The sequence below is a fragment of the Sapajus apella genome, unplaced genomic scaffold, assembly GCF_009761245.1.
Source record: "Sapajus apella isolate SASKATOON/1434 unplaced genomic scaffold, GSC_monkey_1.0 scaffold112, whole genome shotgun sequence".
NCBI classification, from domain to species: domain Eukaryota; kingdom Metazoa; phylum Chordata; class Mammalia; order Primates; family Cebidae; genus Sapajus; species Sapajus apella.
Genome location: NW_022437052.1, coordinates 2,217,057 through 2,239,592, shown reverse-complemented (window position 1 = coordinate 2,239,592; position 22,536 = coordinate 2,217,057). Strand labels below are relative to the sequence as shown.

The window sequence follows — 22,536 nt, the reverse complement described above, 5'->3', positions numbered from 1 at the left end:
TTTAAGGCTGTTGTGATAGTCCAATTGGGAGGGAATAAAAGTTCTAAACTAAGATAGAAGGCATGGAGATTGGAACTAGATGAGAGAATCATCATTCTTGATTATCGTCATTTTCGCCATCAAATATTACAGCTGGAAAGAACCTTGAGACTTATGTCTCAACTCTCTTATTTTACGGAAAGGGAGTCTCACTCAGGGGCACACAGCAATTCAATGACTAAGGTGGGACTTGCATGCAGGAATCCTATTGGACAGATGTGAAAACTAAAGCCCTAAAAGCTCAAGTTCCTATCACTAGTTACTGGTAAATGCAGAATTGAGAATAACAATGCAAATAATACTAATACACTGAGACTTTGCCACATGCAAGAAACTGTGTTAAGACCTTTATGTGTGTTATTTTATCTTCACAATAACCCTGTGATGTAGGTTCTGTTGTTATCATTTTACTGGGAAATCAAGGTATGGAGATGTTAATATTCCACTCATGACATTGTACAACTGGTAAATGACAAAGTGGGATTTGAACCCAGGTTGTTAATGCTAGAGCCCAAGCATTTAACCAGGAGACTACACTACCCATGATATCTCAGAATTGCACTGAGTGACAGTACCTCAATGTCATCAGGTACTTCCTCTGGCTGTTGTTATGTACCTGTGGGTTTTTAGATGCCCACAACTAATAGGAAGTATTGAAAAGGGCAAAGGACAGAAAGCTTCTGCCCTAGATTTAGCAGTCCACTAGTGCCTTATTTCTGCCTCAAGCCATGGATTTGATCTGCTGTCTGCTCTACACTCAAGTCCAGTGCTTGTGGACTGCCCAGATCCCTGTTTGTTGCCTGGTTGGCCCCAGATGCTTTGTGCCTTGAACCTCTCAGAAGTCACCATGCTGCCTGGTGCATTCTCATTTGGATATCACACAATCAGAGCTACATTTGTTGTAAAGGATTGTAGATGGTTTGGACCAGTGGAGCTTAGCATCTTTGTCTTTAGGGGATCACTAAAGATCAATGTGAATTTAATAATTATATAAAAATGTGAATAGCAGTTATGTTTATTGGGTGTATTGGGTGTCTAACATTTGCTAAAACTTTTATTTTTTTTTTGAGATGGAGTCTCACTCTGTGGCCCAGGCTGGAGTGCAGTGGCACAATCTCTGTTCACTGCAACTTCCGTCTCCCAGATTCAAACGATTCTCCTGCCTCAGCCTTCCAAATAGCTGGGATTATAGGTGTCTGCCACCATGCCCAGCTAATTTTCATACTTTTAGTAGAGACAGGGTTTCACCATGTTGGCCAAGCTGGTTTCGAACTCCTGACCTCAAGTGATCCACCCACCTTGGGCTCCCAAAGTGCTGGGATTACAGACTGCATAGAATTTTGTATGTATCATATTGCTGAACTTTTCAGCGAGGCGTGTTGGTTCATGCCTATAATCCCAGCACTTTGGGAGCCTGAGGCAGGCAGATCACCTGAGGTCCGGAGTTTGAGACTGGCCTGGCCAACATGGCAAAACCCCGTGTCTACTAAAAACACAAAAATTATCTGGGTGTGGTGGCAGGTGCCTGTAATCCCAACTCCTTGGGAGGCTGAGGTGGAAGAATCGCTTGGACCTGGAAGGTGGAGGTTGCAGTGAGCAGAGATCACGCCACTGCACTCCAGCCTGGCTGACAGAGTGAGACTCCACCTCAAAAAAACAAAAACAAAAACAAAAGCAAAAAAACCCCCTTTTCATCAGCATAGCATAGTGGATATTATTATACTCATTTCATAGGAGAGGAAACTGAAATTTAGAGAGATTAAATGGAGATTAAGTTTCTTGCCCAAGATCACATAGCTAGTAAGTGCTAAGAATAGAGATATGAATCCAGGACTTCTGGTTCCCAATTTCACACTCTTGACGATTATAAGCTGTATCTTCCCGTTTAAAATTTTTTTTTAAACCAAGTTCAGTCTATTTTATTTTAAACCATCTATTTAAAATATTTTAAAATTAAATGTTTATTATTAACATTGTTAAATATTTTAAACATATATTAAAACTTTTAATTAAATATTAAATATAATATTTTAGACTATTGGGTCAATCAAAGAAATATAGTAGACTTAGTATACTGAGGCCCCACTGAGTCCACGTGACAGGTTGGTGCATAAATAACTTTATAATCAGTATCAGGTGGAGAATTTTGGATTGGAACATGAAGCAGTGAAGTAGATTTATAACTGATTGCCAAAGGGTGCAAATGGAAGGAAGGGTAGATGTTAACCTGGAAAGAAGGAAGCAGGTAGAGTTGGCAGTGTAGGGCACAATAGTGAGACATGCCACTAACAAACTTGGAAATATGAAAATTAAAGTCACCCTCTGAGAGTTCAAAAAAAACAATGGAATGTGGAGAAATAGGAACACTTTTACACTGTTGGTGGGAGTGTAAACTAGTTCAACCATTGTGGAAGACAGCGTGGCACTTCCTCAAGGACCTAGAAATAGAAATTCCATTTGACTCAGCAATCCCATTACTGGGTATATACCCAAAGGATTATAAATCATTCTTTTATAAAGACACATGCACATGTATGTTCATAGCGACACTGTTTACAATAGCAAAGACCTGGAACCAACTCAAATGCCCATCGACAATAGACTGGACAAGGAAAATGTGGCACATATACAACATGGAATACTATACAGCCATAAAAAATGATGAGTTTGTGTCCTTTGTAGGGACATGGATGAATCTGGAAACCATCATTCTCAGCAAACTGACACAAGAACAGAAAATCAAACACTGCATGTTCTCACTCGTAGGCGGGTGTTGAACAATGAGAACACATGGACACAGGGAGGGGAGCATCACACACTGGGGTCTGTTGGTGGGGGGCCAAGGGAGGGACAGTGGGGGAGGGTGGGGAAGTTAAGGAGGGATAACTTGGGGAGAAATGCCAGATGTAGGTGATGGGGGGATAGAGGCAGCAAACCACATTCCCATATGTGTACCTATACAGCACTCCTTCATGATCTGCACATGTACCCCAGAATCTAAAGTATAATAATAATAAAAAAAAAACAATGTAAATATGGCAAACATGCACCATGGAATACTATGCAGCCATAAAAAAGGGTGAGTTCATGTCCTTTGTAGGGACATGGATGAAGCTGGAAACCATTATTCTTAGCAAACTGACACAAGAACAGAAAACCAAACACTGCATGTTCTTACTCATAGGCAGGTGTTGAACAATGAGAACACTTGGACACAGGGAGGGGAACATCACACACTGGGGCCTGCTGAGGGGTGGAGGGCTAGCGGAGGGATAGCAGGGGGTGGGGAGATTGGGGAGGGATAACATTAGGAGAAATGCGTAATGTAGGTGATAGGGGGATGAATACAGCAAACCACCATGACATGTATATACCCATGTAGCAATCCTGCACGATCTGCTCACATACCCCAGAACTTAAAGTATAATAATAAAAAAAATGGAAATGAATGTGTAATGGAAGGATTTGCATATTCAAATCTGAGGCCCAGCATCAGTCTCAATGACCTATGTGTAATCTCAATGATTTAGGATGGGCATATGCTTGTAATGTAATGAGAAATATCCTAATTTATTGTATTGCATCTTGTTTCAGGGACTGTTTTGTAAACATGTATGGGACATTTATTCTGTATCATAAGAAAGGGCAGTTAAAGCAGGAGGAACTTGACAGCTGGTAATCTAGCATCCTCCAGGGAATACTGTCACTATGTTTGTGGGAACGCCAACTTTCTTGCCACTAGAAGGAGGGTTTCTGTGTGGTGATGCAAGGATGGTTTCTTAGGACTCTCTCTGGCCTGGATGAAATTTCCCGCAAGACTGTCTACTTCTCTTTCCTCCAAGTCCAGTTACGCTAAAAGCAACTTTTGCTTGGCTTTTCTGGTTTTAGGATAGTGGCAAGCGAGCACACTCCTCGTGGACACGGCATTCCTATTATTACAATGGAAAGTCTTATTGTAAATTAAAACAATTTGGCAGTTTGATTTTCTCACTTCAGTCTTTTGTAGGTTTGATGGTCATGAGTCAGCCTTCTGGAATTTGATCTGATGAAGAGCCACACTCTGGGTAGTCGTAAATTCACTGCTGTGATGCCTCCCTGGTGGACTGGGAGAGAGTCATGCAGCAGATGGTACCAAGACTGCTCATCATCTCATGTTCTGCTTGTGATAGACTCTACTGGCATTTCTGAGGGCGTTCTCCTTGGCCCTCTCTTAGTCTTTCGTTTACCAAAACTTTGTTGAGTGTGGCACCATATCTAATTGGATAACAGTTAATAGACTTTCTCTTGGATCTCCTAGACCCAAGAAGATAAGAAGGGACCTAGCACAGCTGTGTCGAGAGACAGCAATGTAATGGAAAAAGCAACAACAACAAAAGATCTCATCCGTAATAGCAACCAACCCCACAAAGCATCTATGAATAAACCTAGCACGAAATATGTGAGGTGTACAGTATATATTTTAAAAAAAACCCTCCAAAACTTTACTGAAAGGCATAAAAATACCTATATAATTGGAGAGGTGTACTATGCTTATAAAATATTGTAAAGATGCATTTTATTCCCAAGTTAACCTTTAAACTCAATGCAATCCTAATCAAAACCTCAGGGGATTTTTATAGGCCTCAATACAATAATCTGATTCTAAGGTTCACATGGAAGAAAGAAAGGGCTGAAAGAGTTAAGAAAACCTTCTAAATGAAGAACAACAGAGGACTTTCTATACCAGACTTAGAGATATAATAAGTCATGGTAATTAAAACTGTGTGATATTGGTACAGGAGCAGATAAAGAAAGCAATGGAGCAATACACTGAGACTAGAGACTAGAAATGTATACATGGGGTTTTAATTTATGAAAAAACATTTCAAATCAGCAGGAAAATAATGACTATTAAAAAAATGGTGTTCAAATAATAGGAACTCAATCAGAGAAAAATAGAGTCAAGCCGCCACCAAATTCTTCATATAAACGTAAACTCCAAATGGATTTAGGAGATGCATATGAAAAAAGAAACCTATAATATTATTCAAAATGCCCAGTCAACATATTAAAAAATGCTCAAATTCACTAGGAATCTGAAGTGCAAATTGAAAATGACAACGAGGTACTATTTTGAAAATCCCATTTGGTAAAAATAAAAAAGTTTGATAATATCTTGGGTTGGCAAGGATGATGAGAAATAAACACATCCTTTAGGGAATGTAAATTATTGAAAGTTTTTGGAAAGGAATTGGGCAAAATATTTTTAAAAAAGTGAACATTCTTTCATTAAAGCAATTCTACTTCTGGAATAGATCCTAAAGAAATGCACGCATAGAGTTATGCACAAGAATGCTCATTGTGGCGTTGTTTGTAATAGTGTAAACCTGAATAAACCTAAAGGCATGTCAAGAGAAGAGTGGATAAATACTGTGAGATGATGCTGTGTGCATACCATGGGATTTTATAGTGAGGCTATAAAGCCTGGAAACATAGATAGTATAATTTTGTCATATATTTAATTTAATATTAATAAACAATGTACCTATTCTCCCATGTTTCCAAATTTGGGGGTGTGTAGAGAGTTAAAAAGAATGAGGTAGATCTATATGTAGCCATGTAGAGAGAGGTGCCAGGCCATAGTGGAGTGAAGAAAGCAAATTGTATTGCATAATCCTACTTATACAAAGACATGTATATGTACCTAAATGTATGTACAGTCAAGGAAAGGGGACTATTATGGTGTACACTAAATTTCATTTGCAACTCAGGATAGGACAAAGGGAATTGGAGGGGAGGGCAAAGTGGGGGCATTCTTATTTCTCATTCTCATTTTTCTTTTTTGTTGAACTAATTACAAAAGCTTGTTTTCATGTATTACTCACACACTTTAAAAAAAGTTCCAGGGTGTTGCTGTCCATAAGCAAACTGTGAGTGAACATTGTGACATGGCTACCGAAATGGAAAGGTCTTTGAGGTGGAATGGGTAGAAATGGATTTTAGGGCCTTGAGAGAGAGGTCAAGAGAATGAGATTCTTGGTTCCCTCTTCACTTCAACCAGAACCACCCATTTAAAAAATCTGTTTATTAAAGTGCTACATAAGATTTACCTTAGAGCTCGACACAGTGGCTCATGCCTATAATCCCAGCAGTTTGGGACGCTGACAGGGGTGGAGGGCTTGAGGTCAGAAGTTTAAGATCAGCCTGGCCAATAAGACGAAACCCCATCTCTACTAAAAATACAAAAATTAGCCTGGTATGGTGGTGCACACCTGTAATCCTAGCTACTGGGGAGGCTGAGGCACAAGAATCGCTTGAACCCGTGAGGTTGCAATGAGTTGAGATCGAGCCACTGCACTCCAGCCTGGGTGACAGAGTGAGACTATGTTTAAGAAAAAAAAAAAAAAGAGATTCACCTTAGAAATGAACTAAGGTGGGACTGCTATTAAAAACAGTGCTTTGAAATTCACTAACCTAGAATAAGGATGGTGATGGCTCCATTTTGCTCTGCTCTGAGCACTCCTTGCGGGGGCTGGGTCTATTTCTTTTTTTTAAAAAAATATTATTTTGGATTCCGGGGTACGTGTGCAGACTTGTTACATGGGTTGATTGAATAATGCTGGAGCTTGGGCTTCTGTTGAACCCATCACCCAAATAATGAACATAGTACCCTATAGGTAGTTTATTTCTTGACCTTTCATCTCAAGATGGAAATAAAGCACTGGATGCACTTTGAGGAGAGCACCTCAGTGGTGAAGGGACTGAAAACTAGAGAGAGTGGTTGAGGAAGCCAGGCTTGGGGAAGGACAGGGTGAGCTGGTCTCAGTTATGTGAAGGGTTGTCAGGTGAGTTGGTTGGTTCTGTGTGGCACTAGGGTCAGGACTAAAGCTGTGGGTAAATGGAGATTTCAGAGCTGCCCAAAGATGGAATGGGCAGTCCCTTTATCTCAGGGTGCTCTCCTCAGTGCATTGACTTCCATCTTGAGATGAAAGGCCAAGAAATATTTATTGCTTATTATGTTCACTCTTTGGGTGATGGGTTCAATAGAAACCCAAATACCAACATTATGCAATATATCCATGTCACAAACCTGCACATGACCCCCTGAATCTAAAATTGGGAGGCAGTAGGTTCCCCATCACTAGAGATGTGCAAGCAAACAGTACTTGGCCCTGATATTTGTGGCAGGAATTCTGACAACAGGTGGGGGTGTGCTTAGAGAACCTTTCCACAAATACTGACTAGCTCTTGTGATTTAAGCAATTTGGTGGGCACTGGAAATACAGAGCTGATTGAGGAAAACAAGGTCCCCACTCTGGATGAAAAAGCCAAGAAGGCAACAGACAAACAAGTGAACTTTTAATTTTAGATGTTGCTCTGAGGATATCAAAACAAGGTTGTGGTTCAAAGAAAAAAGAAGAAAATAAAATAGATATTGCTCTGAGGATAATAGAACATGGTGATGTGATAGAGAGTATAACTGGGGGAGGGGGATATTTTTAGGTAGGGAGGTGGAGAAGGACCCCCTGAAGCAGTGTCTGAGCTGAGGCCTGAAGGGTGAGGAGGCATGCATGCAAAGATCTTTCTGGGCAGAGGGAACAGAATGTGCTAAGAACCATAGAAAATTGTTGCAGGAGTGGAAGTAGGAGACTTCTGTGATCTGATTTTTGGTTTAAAATGATCCTTCTAGCAACAGTGGGAAGTGGTCAGGAGCACAAGGAGGGGAGGGAAGGAGACCAGTTAGGAAGCTGTTTTGTCAAGTAGGAGGGAGATTATGCCAATTTTAATTAGGAGCCGAGAGCAGCAAAGTGGGGAAAAAGTAGCTAAGTAGATGGATTTAAGTTTTATTCTGTGGTTCAAAATGTCTGCTTCCTTCAATCAACTGAGCCCAGGATAGGTTGACGTTGACTGGCTAAATGACTGCTTCAGTCAATGTGTTAATATTTACGGTTGGGTACAAAGGACTTAAAAAAAAAAAGATGATTTCTTGCTCTGTTGCCCAGGTTGGAGTACAATGGCACAATTGTAGCTCACTGTACCCTTGAACTCCTGGGCTCAAGTGATCTCCTCTCTCCTCTGCCTCCTGAGTAGCTGGGAATACAAGTGCATGCCACCATGCCTGGCTGATATTTTAATTTTTTTGTAGAGATGGGGGTCTCACTTTGTTGCCTAGGCTGGTCTTGAACTCTTAGCTTCAAGTGATCCCCTTACTTCAGCCTCCCAAAGTGCTAGAATTACAGCCACGAACCACCACACCTGGCTATAAAGGGCTTTTGATCTCCTTGTGTGGTAGCTGTTTTCTTGTATCTTGAAGTCTTATTTGCAAATACCCAAAATGATGGATGACCACGGTCTTTCTTGTGACACAAGCTCTTATAGGACTGGACAAATCCTCCTATCCAAGTACTAACCAGGCCTGACCCTGCTTAGCTTCTGAGGTTAGATGAGATTGGGTGTGTTCAGCGTGGTATGGCCATAGTCAAGGACTGCATCAATCCTACTGAGGTGCTTATTGGCCAAACCATGCTGCAGAAGACCAGGATGAGGTCATGTCCTCACATGGCCCTGGTGCCCTTGGCTCTGCCACTTCCCACTTCCTTTATGCTCAGAAAATGGAGTAGGCCAAGAACAGAGCCTCAGGAGTCAGGCAGCCTGGGGATGATGACTGGCTGTGCCATTTATTGGCTGGGAAAATTTGGGTGAATCAAGCTTCTCTAAGCCTCAGTTTCCTTATCTATAAAATGTGATTGTTGTACATGAAATAATTTCCATAATTCACTAACTGCAATTACCTGGCTTTCAGAAAAATGCTCAGTAAATGACAAACACTAATACTAACACCTCACATTCTTTCCACAGTAGAGCTTTTTGAAAGACTTATCATCATACTGTCTTTGTTTCAATTTGTCTTTTGCTTTCTTCATGCCCCTGAAATTGCATTCCTTAATTCCATATATGCACCTTCCCTTCCCCTATCCCCCATTGCCAAAACTGCTGGACAATACTTTCTTTTCTAACTCGACTTTTCTCTCCTCTTTTGGCACTACTGAACACATACCAGTTTTTTGAAACCCTTTCATCCTTTGGTTCATCCCTTGAAACTGTTCCCTCCTGGAAGGTTTGAACATGGGGAGTCTTGACCAGATTGCTGCTTTAGAAAAATCATTCAATTTGGTGCTGATCAGTTTAGAAAGAAAGAAAAAAGAGTCACTCGAAAGCACACAACAGTGCCTGGTACATACATATTCAGAGAATTATTAATAATGTACAGAGAATTATTATTAACCTTTGTGTTCCATAGCATCCATGCATAGCTCTGTAATCTCACTCATCCTGCTGTGGTATTATCTTGTTTTCCTTGAAATAGGTTCCTTGAAAGCAGAGACCTCGTACTCACTGATGTCTGGTTTCTGTTTACTTCTGGAACCATAGGAGGACGATTTCTTTTTGAGCAGTGCCATGTGACTTCCCTTGGATAGTGAAATGCAAGCAGGAGTCACTCCTAGGCGGTACACATTCACTTGCCAATTGTTATGGACTGAATGTGTCCCTCCAAAATTTATATGTTGAAGCCCTTACCCTCAGAGTGAATATATTTAAAGATGGAGTCTTTAAGGAGGCAGTAAAGGTTAAATGAGGTCATAAGGGTGGGGCCCTAATTCAGCAGGATTTGTGTCCTAATAAGGAGAGAAGCTGGACACAGTGGCTCGTGCCTGCAATCCCAGCGCTTTGGGAGGTCGAGCTGGGTGGATTACCTGAGGTCAGGAGTTCCAAACCAAAGTGGCCAACATGGCAAAACTCCGTCTTTACTAAAAATACAAAATTTAGATGGGCATGGTGGTGTGAATCTGTAATCCCAGCTACTCGGGAGGCTGAGGCAGGGGAATCACTTGAACCCGGGAGGCGGAGGTTGCAAGTGAGCCAAGATTATGCCATTGCACTCCAGCCTGGGCCACAGAGTGAGACTCCATCTCAGACAAAAAAAAAAAAAAAAAAAAAAAAGAAAAAAAAGAAAGGAGAGAAAGAGGCACCAAATCTTTCTCTTTCTCTGCACAGAGAAGACCATGTGAGGACACAGTGAGATAAAGGCTGTCTACAAGCCAGGAAACAGTCCCTCACCAGAGACCAACTCTTGCCACCTTGATCTTGGACTTCTAGCCTCCAGAACTGTGACAAAATAATTTTCTGTTGTTGAAGCCATCTGATCTGTGGTATTTTGTTACAGCAGCACAAACTAATACACCAATGTTAAACCCTTCAGTGTATTGTTCTCTTTCATGGCAAATGTGAAATTATGTATTGATATGGAAATGCAGTGCTGAGCTACTACCTGGGGGACAGAAGCCCTGGAGATCCCCTAGATCTGCAGCAGACTTTAGATGAGGGATAAATGAAACTTTGTTGTCTGAAGATGCTGAGATTTTGGGGATTTGTTACTGCAGGAAAGCCTAGCTTACAGGATTAAAACGGAAGTCTATCTCTAGAGCCTAATGCCAAATTTAGCACATGTAAGACCTTAATTAATAATTGGAATGGAAAGAACAAATGAATGAAGAGAGACCAGTGAAAACAGAAACAAGCAGAAAAAGAAAAACAAAAAACCTCAGAAACCCAGAAGGGCATTTCTTTATGTTTGTGTGTTAAAGTGTTGGAGTCTGATATGGCTTTGCTATATCCCCACCCAAATCTCATCTTGAATTCCCACATGTTGTGGGAGGGATCTGGTGGGAGGTAATTGAATCATAGAGGCGGGCCTTTCCCATGTTGTTCTCATGATAGTGAATAAGTCTCGCAAGATCTGATAGTTTTAAAAAGAGGTGTTTCCGCCAGGTGTGGTGGCTCATGCCTGTAATCCCAGCACTTTGAGAGGCTGAGGTGGGTGGATCACCTGAGGTCAGGAGTTCAAGACCAGTCTGACCAACATAGAGAAATCCCATCTCTACTAAAAATACAAAATTATCTGAGTATGGTGGTGCATGCTTGTAATCCCAGCTAGTTGGTAGGCTGAGGTAGGAGAACTGCTTCAACCTGGGAGGCAGAGGTTGTGGTGAGCAGAGATCGTACCATTGCACTCCAGCCTGGGCAACAAGAGCAAAACTCCATCTCAAAAAAAAAAAAAAAAAAAAAAAAAAAAAAGAGGCGTTTCCCTGCACAAATTCTCTTGTCTGCTGCCATGTGAGATGGGCCTTTCACCTTCCACCATGATTGTGAGGCCTCCCCAGCCACGTGGAACTGTAAGTCCAATAAAACTCTTTCTTTTGTAAATACCTAGCCTCAGGTTTGTCTTTATCAGCAGCATGAAAATGGACTAATAGAGTAAATTGGTACCAGTATGGTAGGGCAATACTGAAAAGATACCTGAAAATGTGGAAGTGACTTTGGGGACTGCGGAAAAGGTGCTCAAAAATGTGAAACTGGGCAACAGGCAGAGGTTGGAACAGTTTGGAGGGCTCAGAAGAAGACAGGAAAATGTGGGAAAGTTTGGAACTTCCTAGAAACTTGTCGAATGGCTTTGCCCAAAATGCTGAGAGCAACATGGACAATAAAGTCTAGGCTGAGGTGGTCTCAGATGGAGGTGAGGAACTTGTTGGGAACTGGAGCAAAGGTGAAGCTTGTTATCTTTTAGCAAAGAGACTGGCAGCATTTTGCCCCTGCCCTAGAGATTTGTGGAACTTCGAACTTGAGAGAGATGATTCAGAGTATCTGGTGGAAGAAATTTCTAAGCAGCAAAGCCTTCAAGATATTACTTGGGTACTGTTAAAGGCACTCAGTTTTATATGGGAAGCAGAGCACAAAAGTTTGGAAAATTTGCAGCCTGATGTTGTAAATAAAAACCCATTTTCTGAGGAGAAATTGAAGCAGGCAGAAGAAATTTGCATAAGTAATGAGGAGCCGAATATTAATCTCCAAGACAACCCGGAAACTGTCTCCAGAGCATGTCAGAGGTCTTCACAGCAGCCCCTCCCCTCGCAGGCCCGAAAGCCTAGGAGAAAATGGTTTTGTGGGCCAGGCCCAGGGTCCTGGGCTGTGTGCAGTCTAGGGACTTGGTGTTCTGAGTTCCAGCCACTCCAGCCATGACTAAAAGGTGCCATGGTATAGCTCAGGTTGTTGCTTCAGCGAGTAGAAGCACCCAGCCTTGGTGGTTTCCATGTGGCATTGAGCCTGTGGATGCACGGAAGTCAAGAATTGAGGTTTGGGAACCTCCGCCTAGATTCAGAAGATATATGGAAACCTTGGATGTCCAGGCAAAAGCCTGCTGCATGGATGGGGACCTCATGGAGAATCCCTACTAGGGCAGTGCAGGAGGGAAATGTGGGGTTGAAGCCCCCACGCAGAGTCCGTACTTGGGTACCACCTAGTGGAGCTGTGAGAAGGCCACCATACTCCGAACCCCAGAATGGTAGATCCACTGACAACTTGCACTGTGAGCCTGAAAAAGCTGCAGACACTCAATGTCAGTCTTTGAAAGCAGCCAGGAGGGAGGCTGTACCCTGCAGAGCCACAGGGGAGGAGCTGCCCAAGACCATGAACCCATTCAATGGATGGGTTCCCTTGAATCAGCGTGACATGGTTGTGAGATGTGGAGTCAAAGGAGAACATTTTGGAGCTTTGAGATTTGACTGCCCTGCTGGATTTCAGACTTGCATGGGGCCTGTAGCCCTTTTGTTTTGGCCAATGTCTCCCATTTAGAATGGCTGTATTCATTCAATGCCTATACCCCCATTGTATCCAGGAAGTAACTAACTTGCTTTTTTTTTTTTTTCCCCCAGATTTCATTTATTTATTTATTTTAGAAAGAGTCTCACTCTGTCACCCAGGCTGGAGTGCTGTGGTGCTGTCTCTGCTTACTGCAACTTCTGCCTCCTGGGTTCAAGCAATTCTCCTGCCTCAGCCTCCTAGCAGCTGGGACTACAGGCTTGCACCACCATGCCTGGCCAATTTTTGTATTTTTAGTAGAGATGGGGTTTCATCATGTTGGCCAGGTTGGTCTTAAACTCCTGACCTCAAGTGATCTATCCAACTTAGCCTCCCAAAATACTGGGATTACAGGCATGAACCACTGTGCCTGCCCAACTAACTTGCTTTTGATTTTATAGGCTCATAGGTGGAAGGGACTTGCCTTGTCTCGAATGAGACTCTGGACTGTGGACTTTTGAGTTAATGCTGAAATGAGTTAAGACTTTGGCGGACCGTTGGGAAGGCATGATTGGTTTTGAAATGTGAGGACATGAGATTTGGGAGGGGCCAGAAGCTGAATGATATGGTTTGGTTGTGTCCCCACCGAAATCTCATCTTGAATTTCCATGTGTTGTGGGAGGGACCTGGTGGTGGGTAATTGAATCGTTAGGGCAGGGCTTTCCCAAGCTGTTCTTGTGATTGTGTTTGTAAGTCTCACAAGATCTGATGCTTATTATAAGGGAGAGTTTTCCTGCACAAGCTCTCTCTTTGCCTGCTGCTGTGCACGTAAGATGTGACTTGCTCTTCCTTGCCTTCCACCATGATTGTAACGCTTCCCCAGCCATGCAGAACTGCAATTAAACCTTTTTCTTTTGTAAATTGCCCAGTCTTGGGTATGTCTTTATTAGCACTGTGAAAATGGACTAATGCAAAGTCTTTACTTTGGCTGACTAGTTTAGTAGTAAATAATCTTTTATATTTCTATGGCATTTACCAAAGACTTGCATACCTATTACTCTGTGTGATCCTATGCACCATTCTTAGAACCATGTACCTAGGGGAACTGAGTCTCAAAAGTGTTATTTGGTGGCAGAGTGAGAACTCAAACCTTGGTCTCTTGACTCCTGGTTCAGGGCTCTGTCCATTGTCCCTTAATAACAAATAAGGCCAAACTTGTGGACTGTAGTTGCATAGGCTGTCATCAATCAGCAGGGGCCCTGGCCACAGTGCACCTGTCTCAGTGCCAAGCTAGCTTGCCCCTTGGCAAGAGAGGCTAGAACACATGTTCTAATAATGAAAATACTGGGATTCATGCCCAAAGGATGTCAACACACACGCACACACACACACACACTCTCTCTCTCTTTCTTTCTCTCTCCCTCTTTCATGTATTTATATATAGTTCTACATAAATTCCAGCAATATACAAGTTCCTTAATGTGCACACATGTATAGACATACTCCCATACTGATACACATTTAAATACTCTTTTACTTATTCACATGTATTAATATGCACACACATTCACATGCGCATACCTGTACACACGTAAATGTGCTGACTCAAATGCTGATACATACTTAAATATCTCTTTGTATACTCACAAATATCCACATACAAATATCCAAAGAAAATAATACACTTCATGCACATTAGTTCTTAAGTACTTTCACATCTCCTGCATACATGAAAACTCATAGATACATGCGTATTCATACATACAGATTTCCACATGTACGTATATAAACACAGAAGTACACATACTTATGTTCATGCCTCTATATGATCATACACATTCTCTTTGAGGTTACATGTCTACATATGTTCAAATTAGCATCACATATACACTGCCTATGTATACAACTGCACAATCCCACAATATACACGTACACATACACACTACACAGATCCATAGATGCTGCAGTGCACACACGTATGCACATGTGTCCAGATGAGCTAGCTTTTCTCATCTGAGTTTTAGCTCCTTGTGGACTACCAGAGGGGCTGCTCTAGATCAGGACTCTCTTTCCTCTTTTCCTTTGTATATTTCTTTCTTTTACTTTTTCTTTCCCCTTTTTTTTTTTTTTTTTTTTTTTAAGACAGGGCCTCAGTCTGTTGCCCAGGCTGGAGTGCAGTGGCACAATCACAGCTCATTGCGCCCTTGACCTCCTAAGGCTCAGGTGATCCTCCTGCCTTAGTCCTTGCTCCCTGAGTAGCTGGGACTACAGGCATATGCCACCAAGCCCGGCTAATTTTTTTTTTTTTCTTTTTAGTTGAGACAGGGTTTCACCATTTGCCCAGGCTGGCCTTGAACTCCTGGGCTCAAGCAATCTGCCCACCTCAGCCTCCCAAAGTGCTGGGATTATGGGTATGAGCCACTGTGCGTGACCCCTCTTGTACATTTCTATTTCAAATTCTACCTTCTTCTTGCTGCACAGACTCAAAGAGAGTCCTGGAAAAGGTTAGTTAAAGGACAGGCGGTCTCAGCCTTCCCCTTGTCAGGACTGGATAGAGACCCCTGTTGCTTTGCTGGCTGCCTCTCTGTTCTCAGGTCTGTTAGTTTCGGTGAATAAAGCCAGGTCCTGGGAGGCAGGCAGTTAGGCCTGGGGACTCCAGCTGTTTATAGAGATGCTATGCACTCCTGCTGTTTCTGGAGAACAAACACAGCCTGGAAAGTTTCTGACACCAGGACTATGTCCATATTACCTTGGACCCATGGTGCACAACCAGCTCTTGTGGGGTTGGAGAGGCAGATTCTGGGCTGAAAATCAGGGAGCTTGGGCTGACTGTGCCACTAATTAGCTGTGTGTGTGTGTCCATGGGCAAGTGCAATCCTCTTTCTAGCCTCCAGTTTCTATCTCTGTTCAAGCTGAAGTTCTCTTTTGCTCTAATTCTCTGTGATAAAAGGGGACAAGCAAGGGGTGGGTAGTCCCCAAACATCCAGGAATTAAATATTTACATTTTGCTTAGGAGACCATGCACTGAGTTGAATTTCTACCCTTGCTACTTATTAGCTGTGTGTCCTTAGGAAAATAACCTAAATTTTCTGATCCTCAGCTTTCTCATCTGTGAACTGGAGATAACCCTTCCCACTGTATGGGGGTTGTTATCAAGCCTAAATTAGGTGACAGATACCAGACTGGTCTATTCTCTGCCTGATATGTAGTAGCATACAATAAGTTCTTCAAGAACAAGTTGTTTTTCTTGTTATTACACTAATACCAGTTTCCTAAAGACACTCTGAGTAATAAGGAAAGAGGCTCGAATGGGAAAGTGGCCCGAAAGTTTTGGTTGTTGGAATCTAGAGGGGAAGGAAGCTGAAGGGAGGGGAATCTTTGACCACTGCAGAGAGCAACAGACCTCTGTTTCTTTCACACCTATTTCATGCTGTGTGACTTTGCTCAAGTGACCTTACCATTCTAACCACCAGATCTCTCTCCAGAAAATGGGGAGCTGAACTAGGCAATTTCTCAATATATATATATATATATATTTTTAGATCTGAGACTTTTCTCCCTATAGCATCGGCAAAGTAAGTTAAACACACAAATAATTAAGAAGCTAGTGGAAAAAAAAATCACAGTACATAAGTCTTCATTTAACATCATCGATACGTTATTGGGAACAGAGGTTAAGTGAAATGACATTTAGCAGCTTATTGAATAATGTTGTTTTGTTATAATGTTGATGAGAAATAAAATTGTTCGTGTTGTAGTCATTTTGTTGAAAGCTGCAGATTCTAAGAATCTATTGGTGTTGTTAAATGAGATATTACTATATTATGAAATGTACAAGCTTGGAAATAGCACTCCCTGCCCTGCTTGGGATTAACTTTAATAAATAGGAAGAAAACGACATCATTTGTGGTCTATCCTCAAGGCAGCACATCATAGCTGATCCTTCATTTCCTGTCTGAAGATTATTTAGTTCTCCAGGGGGCCATCTCCTCTGGGGTTGCTTGTTGATTATCTCCATTATTGTTAGTTACTATTTTCTCTTGAGGGGAGCTGGGCATGGCATGCTATTGGGTTGGATTTCCACTTTTGATAGCACTTAGACTGTTGCTTACGTGTACTTTGTAGGTCCTGGTCCTCCAAGTTTTTTAGTCTGTGCTCTTTGGAGTTATAGCAGTGTGGCACAGAATAAACACTTGTCTGTGGGATATGAGAACTGGATCTTAACCCTTGCACAGTCACTAACAAGCTTTGTGATATGATCTGTACAAATCTCCATTTTCTCAGCTGTGCAATGGGGAACATAGTATGCCTACTTTACAGAGCCATTGTAAGACTGAACATTTGGTGAAGGAATCACATGAGAGAGTGAATGTGAAAATGTGCTGAAAATTATAAATGGCATGTAACAATAGCTGGCATCATTGCATGTGCACTTTGCGTCAGGCACTGCGTTTTGCAGTTTCCATGCTTTATTTCTTAATACTCACAGCAGGCCACAAGGTGAATGCTATGGGCATCCCTATTTTCAACAGACGAGAAAGCCAACTTAAATACCTTGGCCAAGATCACAGAGCTGAGCCTCAGATTTTGTCCGGGCATTGAAGACTCTATCTAATTACTTTGCTACACTGTTTCTGTAGAAAGCAAAATGCGGCAGAAGTGAAGTCTGAAAAGGTAGTCAGAAGATGTGGGGTGGGAAGTAGGGGATGAGGGTTGTGGGGGTGGGGGTGGAGAGGAGAGGAGGAAGAAACCAAGCGTCAGAGAAGTCTAAGGATTGCTCAAGATTGCACAGCAAATCATCAATGATAATGTTGGGACTTCAGTGTCCAGAGTCTCGATCATCATTGCCATCATAAAAAATGTTTAGTGAACATTTACAAAGCAGGTACAATGAAAAACATTTTTCTAGGCTGGTGGCTCACGCCTGTAATCCCAGCACTTTGGGAGGATGAGGTGGGTGGATCACATGAGGCCAGGAGTTCGAGACCAGCCTGGATGATATAGCGAAACCCCGTCTCTACTAAAAATACAAAAATTAGCTGGGCCTGGTTGTGCATGTATGCAATCCCAGCTACTTGGGAGGCTGAGGCATAAGAATCGCTTGAATCCAGGAGGCAGAGGTTGCAGTGAGTGGGGATCATGCCACTGCACTCCAGGCTGGGCTACAGAGTGAAACTCTGTCTTAAAACAAAACAAAACAAAAAACCATTTTTCTCTGCATACTACACATAATAACTTAATTATATCAGTTTGTTAATTACCATTGGGATTTTACAGATGAAGAAACTGAGGCTTAAAGACATGAAGGAAATAAGCTCCTCACAGATAGTGAGCTCAGTGTATGTGACTCCAGAGCTGAGCTTTTAACCACTACATGAAGCAGGGCTCTAACTTTCTTTTTTAGGAATCTGTATGAAGAAATTAGGTCTGTGTTGGTCACTACAGGGAAACAAGTGCAGATATGTGTGCCTATCCTCAAATAGCCAGGTCCTTTACAGAACCAGGTAGTCCACTCCCTGACTTGGCTTGATAACCATTTACCATTGAGGAAAGAGTGGCAGTGTCAACACTCACTGTACAGATTATGATGAATACAAATGTCAACATGCTTCTGATCTTGGAGGAGGGGAAGAAAAGCACAAGGGCTCATTAAGAGTGCTTGTAAGACATCCATTCAAAGGTGAAAAGAACTTGGCTATTTATTTCACCTGGATACCCAGTGCAAAGCACCTGTGTTTGCTCCTAGCTAGCAAGTGGGGCCATCTCCATTTGGAGATAAGAGGCCCGTTACTTTAGGGAGTTTCACCATTTGTCCTCTGAATCTGGGCACAGTCTTCTTGACCAGATCAAGACAGGCCTGTTTGCAAAGAACAGCTTTTAGACCATTTGCAACCTCACCTACAAAACTCAGTGATTTTTGCCAGCCTGGGACTGAAAGGTTGCATGTAATCTCCATAAATGCTTAGGACCAAATACTGGTTTTAACTGATAAGCAATATAATTGATTTGGTTTATTTATTTAAAAAGCTGTTGACTCTCTGTTATTGAATCACTAGCTGCTGAGATTCCCACAGGAAACGAGACAAGGTACCAGCACACGAACAACTTACAGTACAGTGACAGGAGGGACACATAAGCAGGCTGGTACAGTGGTAACTGTAAGTGGCAAGTGCTGTTTTGGAAATTGTAAAATGTGTCAACAGAATGGACAGAAGGAACTCATCCCAGCCTCAGGTGAAGTGCACACTTGAACTCACACACACGTACACACGTGTTAGAGTGGGGAGGCTTTCTATGAGAATAATTCTAAGCTGAGTCTTAAAGGACAATAGGAATTGGCAAGGGAAAGAAGGCTGGAGTGGGTGCTCCGGGCAGCGGCCTAGCAGCAATCCCCAGAAACCTGTAAAGCAGGGAGGGAGAGACAACCTGGATGGAGAGCTGTAAGCAATCAGTGCAGCTAGTATGCAGTGGGAGAGGGAAGATGTGACGCAGGGGAATCACAGGGAGCCTCCTCATCTTTGCAAAAGAATTTGGGTTTAACGTTGAGGGTGATGGGGCGCTGTAGGGAGGGTTTAAATTGTGGCAGCGCTGTGGTTAGATTTGTGCTCTGGAAAGGCCAGTGTGGGAAAAAGTAGACTGGAAGGGGGCCAGCTGGAAGCCAATGAGAACCCTTTGCAGTCATGTAAGCAAGCCACAATGGAAGCCTGAACTAGATTAGGGGCAGGTGGATGTCCGGAAATGGATAGGTTACAGTTAACTGTAGGCTGCCCTGATTATTTTTTCACAAGGTAGATCACTTCCTTAACATAAGTATAATTTGTTTTCTGTTGAAAACCAAAAAAAGGCTGATAAATGTTTTAAAGTATCATTATATTTATTTATAATTATTAATGTAATATTCATCCCTTACAGAAATTTGAAAAATATATAAATACCGTGGGAAGAAAATAAAAATTATTCATAAGTTTATAATGCAGAGATAATCACAGTTCCAATTTTGGTATCTTTTTTTGGCATTTCTTCCAGTGTAATTGATTTATTTTAAACTTTTTTACTGTGAAAAGTTTTAAATGTACTCAACAGTAGAGGAAATATACAATTAGACCAATATACCCATTTCAGCTTCTATAACCAGCAGTCTTCTGCCATTCTGCAGTTGAATGTTAAACTTAAAAACAGGTCTTCACATTTTCTTTTGCTCTAAAAATTTGACTTGTTGGATAATTTTGTTTCTGTAATCCTGGGTGTTTGGCAGGTGCTTGCTTGCTAGCTCTTTAACCATTTTCAGATGTTATATCTTTACTGAAAACATTTAGTGTGACAGTAAAGACATCGAGCCTCATGATACCACTGGAGACTTGAAAAAAACCCAGCTGATTCCCCTCCTCCTTGGTGGAAACCGATGCAGAGGATAAATATTTCATGGAGAGATATCCCCAGCAGAAACTAACAGCTTGTGTTTTGACTTACTCACCATGGTTGTCTCAGCAATGGAACCAAAGCTGTTGATGAAAATGTTGCAGCTCACATTCACGGGGGGACCTGCCAATCAAGAGAGATTCCTGCTTAGTCCCATGGCCATGGAAGAACCCAGAGGTTAGGACCCATTCCTAGAACACTGACTTTTGGAATAGATTGCCCTTGGTGGAGGAGATCCTTGCTTGCTCTCTACCCCACCCCCACTTGGAATTCCCAGCCACCATTTAACATCTCTGTGCCAGATTTCCTGGTCCCCAAGTGAGCACCAGGTACAGAACACCAGAGGCTGAGCTGAGATGTACTTTCATTAACACAGGATGATTCATCATCCTGCCATATGGTTGAAATTCCTTTCCCAAGTCCCATCGGTTGCCTTCTAATTTGTGGCTGAAATATATTTATGGCTACAACATTTGGAGGCCATCTTGGGAATCATAAGGAACAGCAAGTTCCTTGCCTTGAACTTATGAACCAAGAATGATTGTCTGAAAGGCACTGATGGGAATTACCAGCTGAGGAATCAGAAGGAACCTCAGGGGAAGTCTATAGACTTTGTTAAATACTTTCTGAGCAAGTTTTTTGAATCCTACTACAAAGCATGGGACAGAAATGGAGGATTATTCACTGCTTTGCTATCTCATTGCTGGAGGAAATGTCTCATTGAAGCCCAATCTCTTCACTTTATACTATTAATTATAGCAGTTGCCATTTACTAAACATTATAGAGGTTACTGCTGTGCTGAGAATATTATTAACATCATTTCATCCTCTCAACAACTCCAGGAGAAGGTAGGGTTGTTACCTTCATTTTACAGGTGAGAAAACAGAGGCTCAGAGAAGTTATTTGTTCATGGTTACATAACTAGCAAATGCGCGAGCCAGAGTTTGGGTTCAGATTTGTTTAACTCCAAGGGTGCTCATCTGAATGGCTATTCTGTAGGAAACAGGTTCAGAGGAAGGAAGGGGCATGCTCATAGTCACAGAGACAGTGGCAGAGTCCAGAATTTTCAGTACTGGGTTTTCAAATAAGCTGACAAAAAGGGCTGACAGAAAATAACCAAAGGGAAATGCAAGGCCATGGGTAAGAGTGGTAAAAGCATCAAGTGAGAGAGGTTCTGGAGAATGAAGCAGGAAAGACCTCAGAAAGGTGATGACCTGGAGGTGACTTTGAAGATGAATAGGACGTGGTTCAAAGGTCACAACCTTTCACATGAAGATTGTCATTTGCAATTTGTGATTTTCTTTTCAGATTCACTTTCTTGATTCCCATGAGGTACTGAGGTAGGCAGGGCAGAATGCCTGTTCCTACTTGACAAAGTTAGCACCAAGAGTTTTGGTAACTCACCCAGTCTCATTCAACTAACAAGTGGTAGAACCAGGACTTGAACCAAAGTTTTCTGATTGTGGAAAGAAGAAAGTAGCTATATCCTTATGCCCTCTAGCACCCATTGCATTCTGTCCCTCTTGAAAGAGTAGCCTAGGCATTTTGCTCAAACTAAGCTAAGATCAGAAGTCTTGGCATATAGGAGAGGACTTAGTCTTGGGGTGAGAATCTACGTTTTTCCTTCAAGGGATTATCAGGACCTCTGGGTTTTAGACATAATTCTAGCACTCACTGGTTGTTTGACTTTGGCAATGCCCTTTCTCTGTCCTGGGTCTCAATTTCCTCATCAATCTGGAGAGAGAGTAGCTCTTGTTCTAGGTAGTCATTCTCAGCTTCAGTGGTTTGGAATTCCTTTATAGAAGTTATCCATTTGCATTTCAGGGTTATAAGATTTCAGGGCTGGAAGGTTTCTTAAAGCTCACCTCATCAATTTCTTCCCAAACTGTAGTTCAGACAGGGTTATCTGCAGGAGAATCATCTGGGAACTTGTTAAATTACAGATTCTTTGGCCCAACCCTACACTCAGTGAAACCAAATCTCTGGAGGTTAGCCCAAGAGTCGAGTGTTCAGAGAGCTACCTGGGTGAGTCTCATGCACAGCCAGGTTTAGGGACCACTGCTGTAGACTGAATACCCATTCAAGGCTGAGTGCCTGAATACTTCCAGCAGTGGGAAACTCATTTTGTCTTGAGCAACCCTTTCCATAGTTGGAGAGCTCTGTCTGCTAAATGTATTTTTCCATGTGCTGAGCAGAGGTCTGCCTCCTTGTCACTTCCATATAAACAAAGGTCAGGTGGAAAAAACCTGAATGGTCAGAATTTTTCTCCTTCATTTAGACTCAGACCTGTTTGTTTGTTTGTTTTTTGCCTCACGCCATTAAGATAACCCAAGGAGCTACTGCCTATGCCTTGGAATGACGTGCACAGAGTTCTCACCCAGTCCCTGCAAGTATCTGGCAGTGTGACTTCCATATAAATTAGATTCTGATTTACGTGTGTGAGGGGGTGCAGACCAGAAGGA

The 22,536-nt window shown here is 42.1% G+C and overlaps 1 protein-coding gene across 2 annotated transcripts in view; it reads right to left on the bottom strand.

Annotated features, from left to right (window-relative positions):
* The window catches only part of GLRA1 (glycine receptor alpha 1), a 113,009-nt gene that overhangs the window by 54,656 nt on the left and 35,817 nt on the right, over positions 1-22,536 (bottom strand). For both annotated transcript variants that reach the window (XM_032259822.1, XM_032259823.1), the window contains exon 3: positions 20,129-20,196. In XM_032259822.1, coding sequence (XP_032115713.1) covers positions 20,129-20,196 — 68 coding nt within the window. The remainder of the gene's footprint in view (positions 1-20,128; positions 20,197-22,536) is intronic.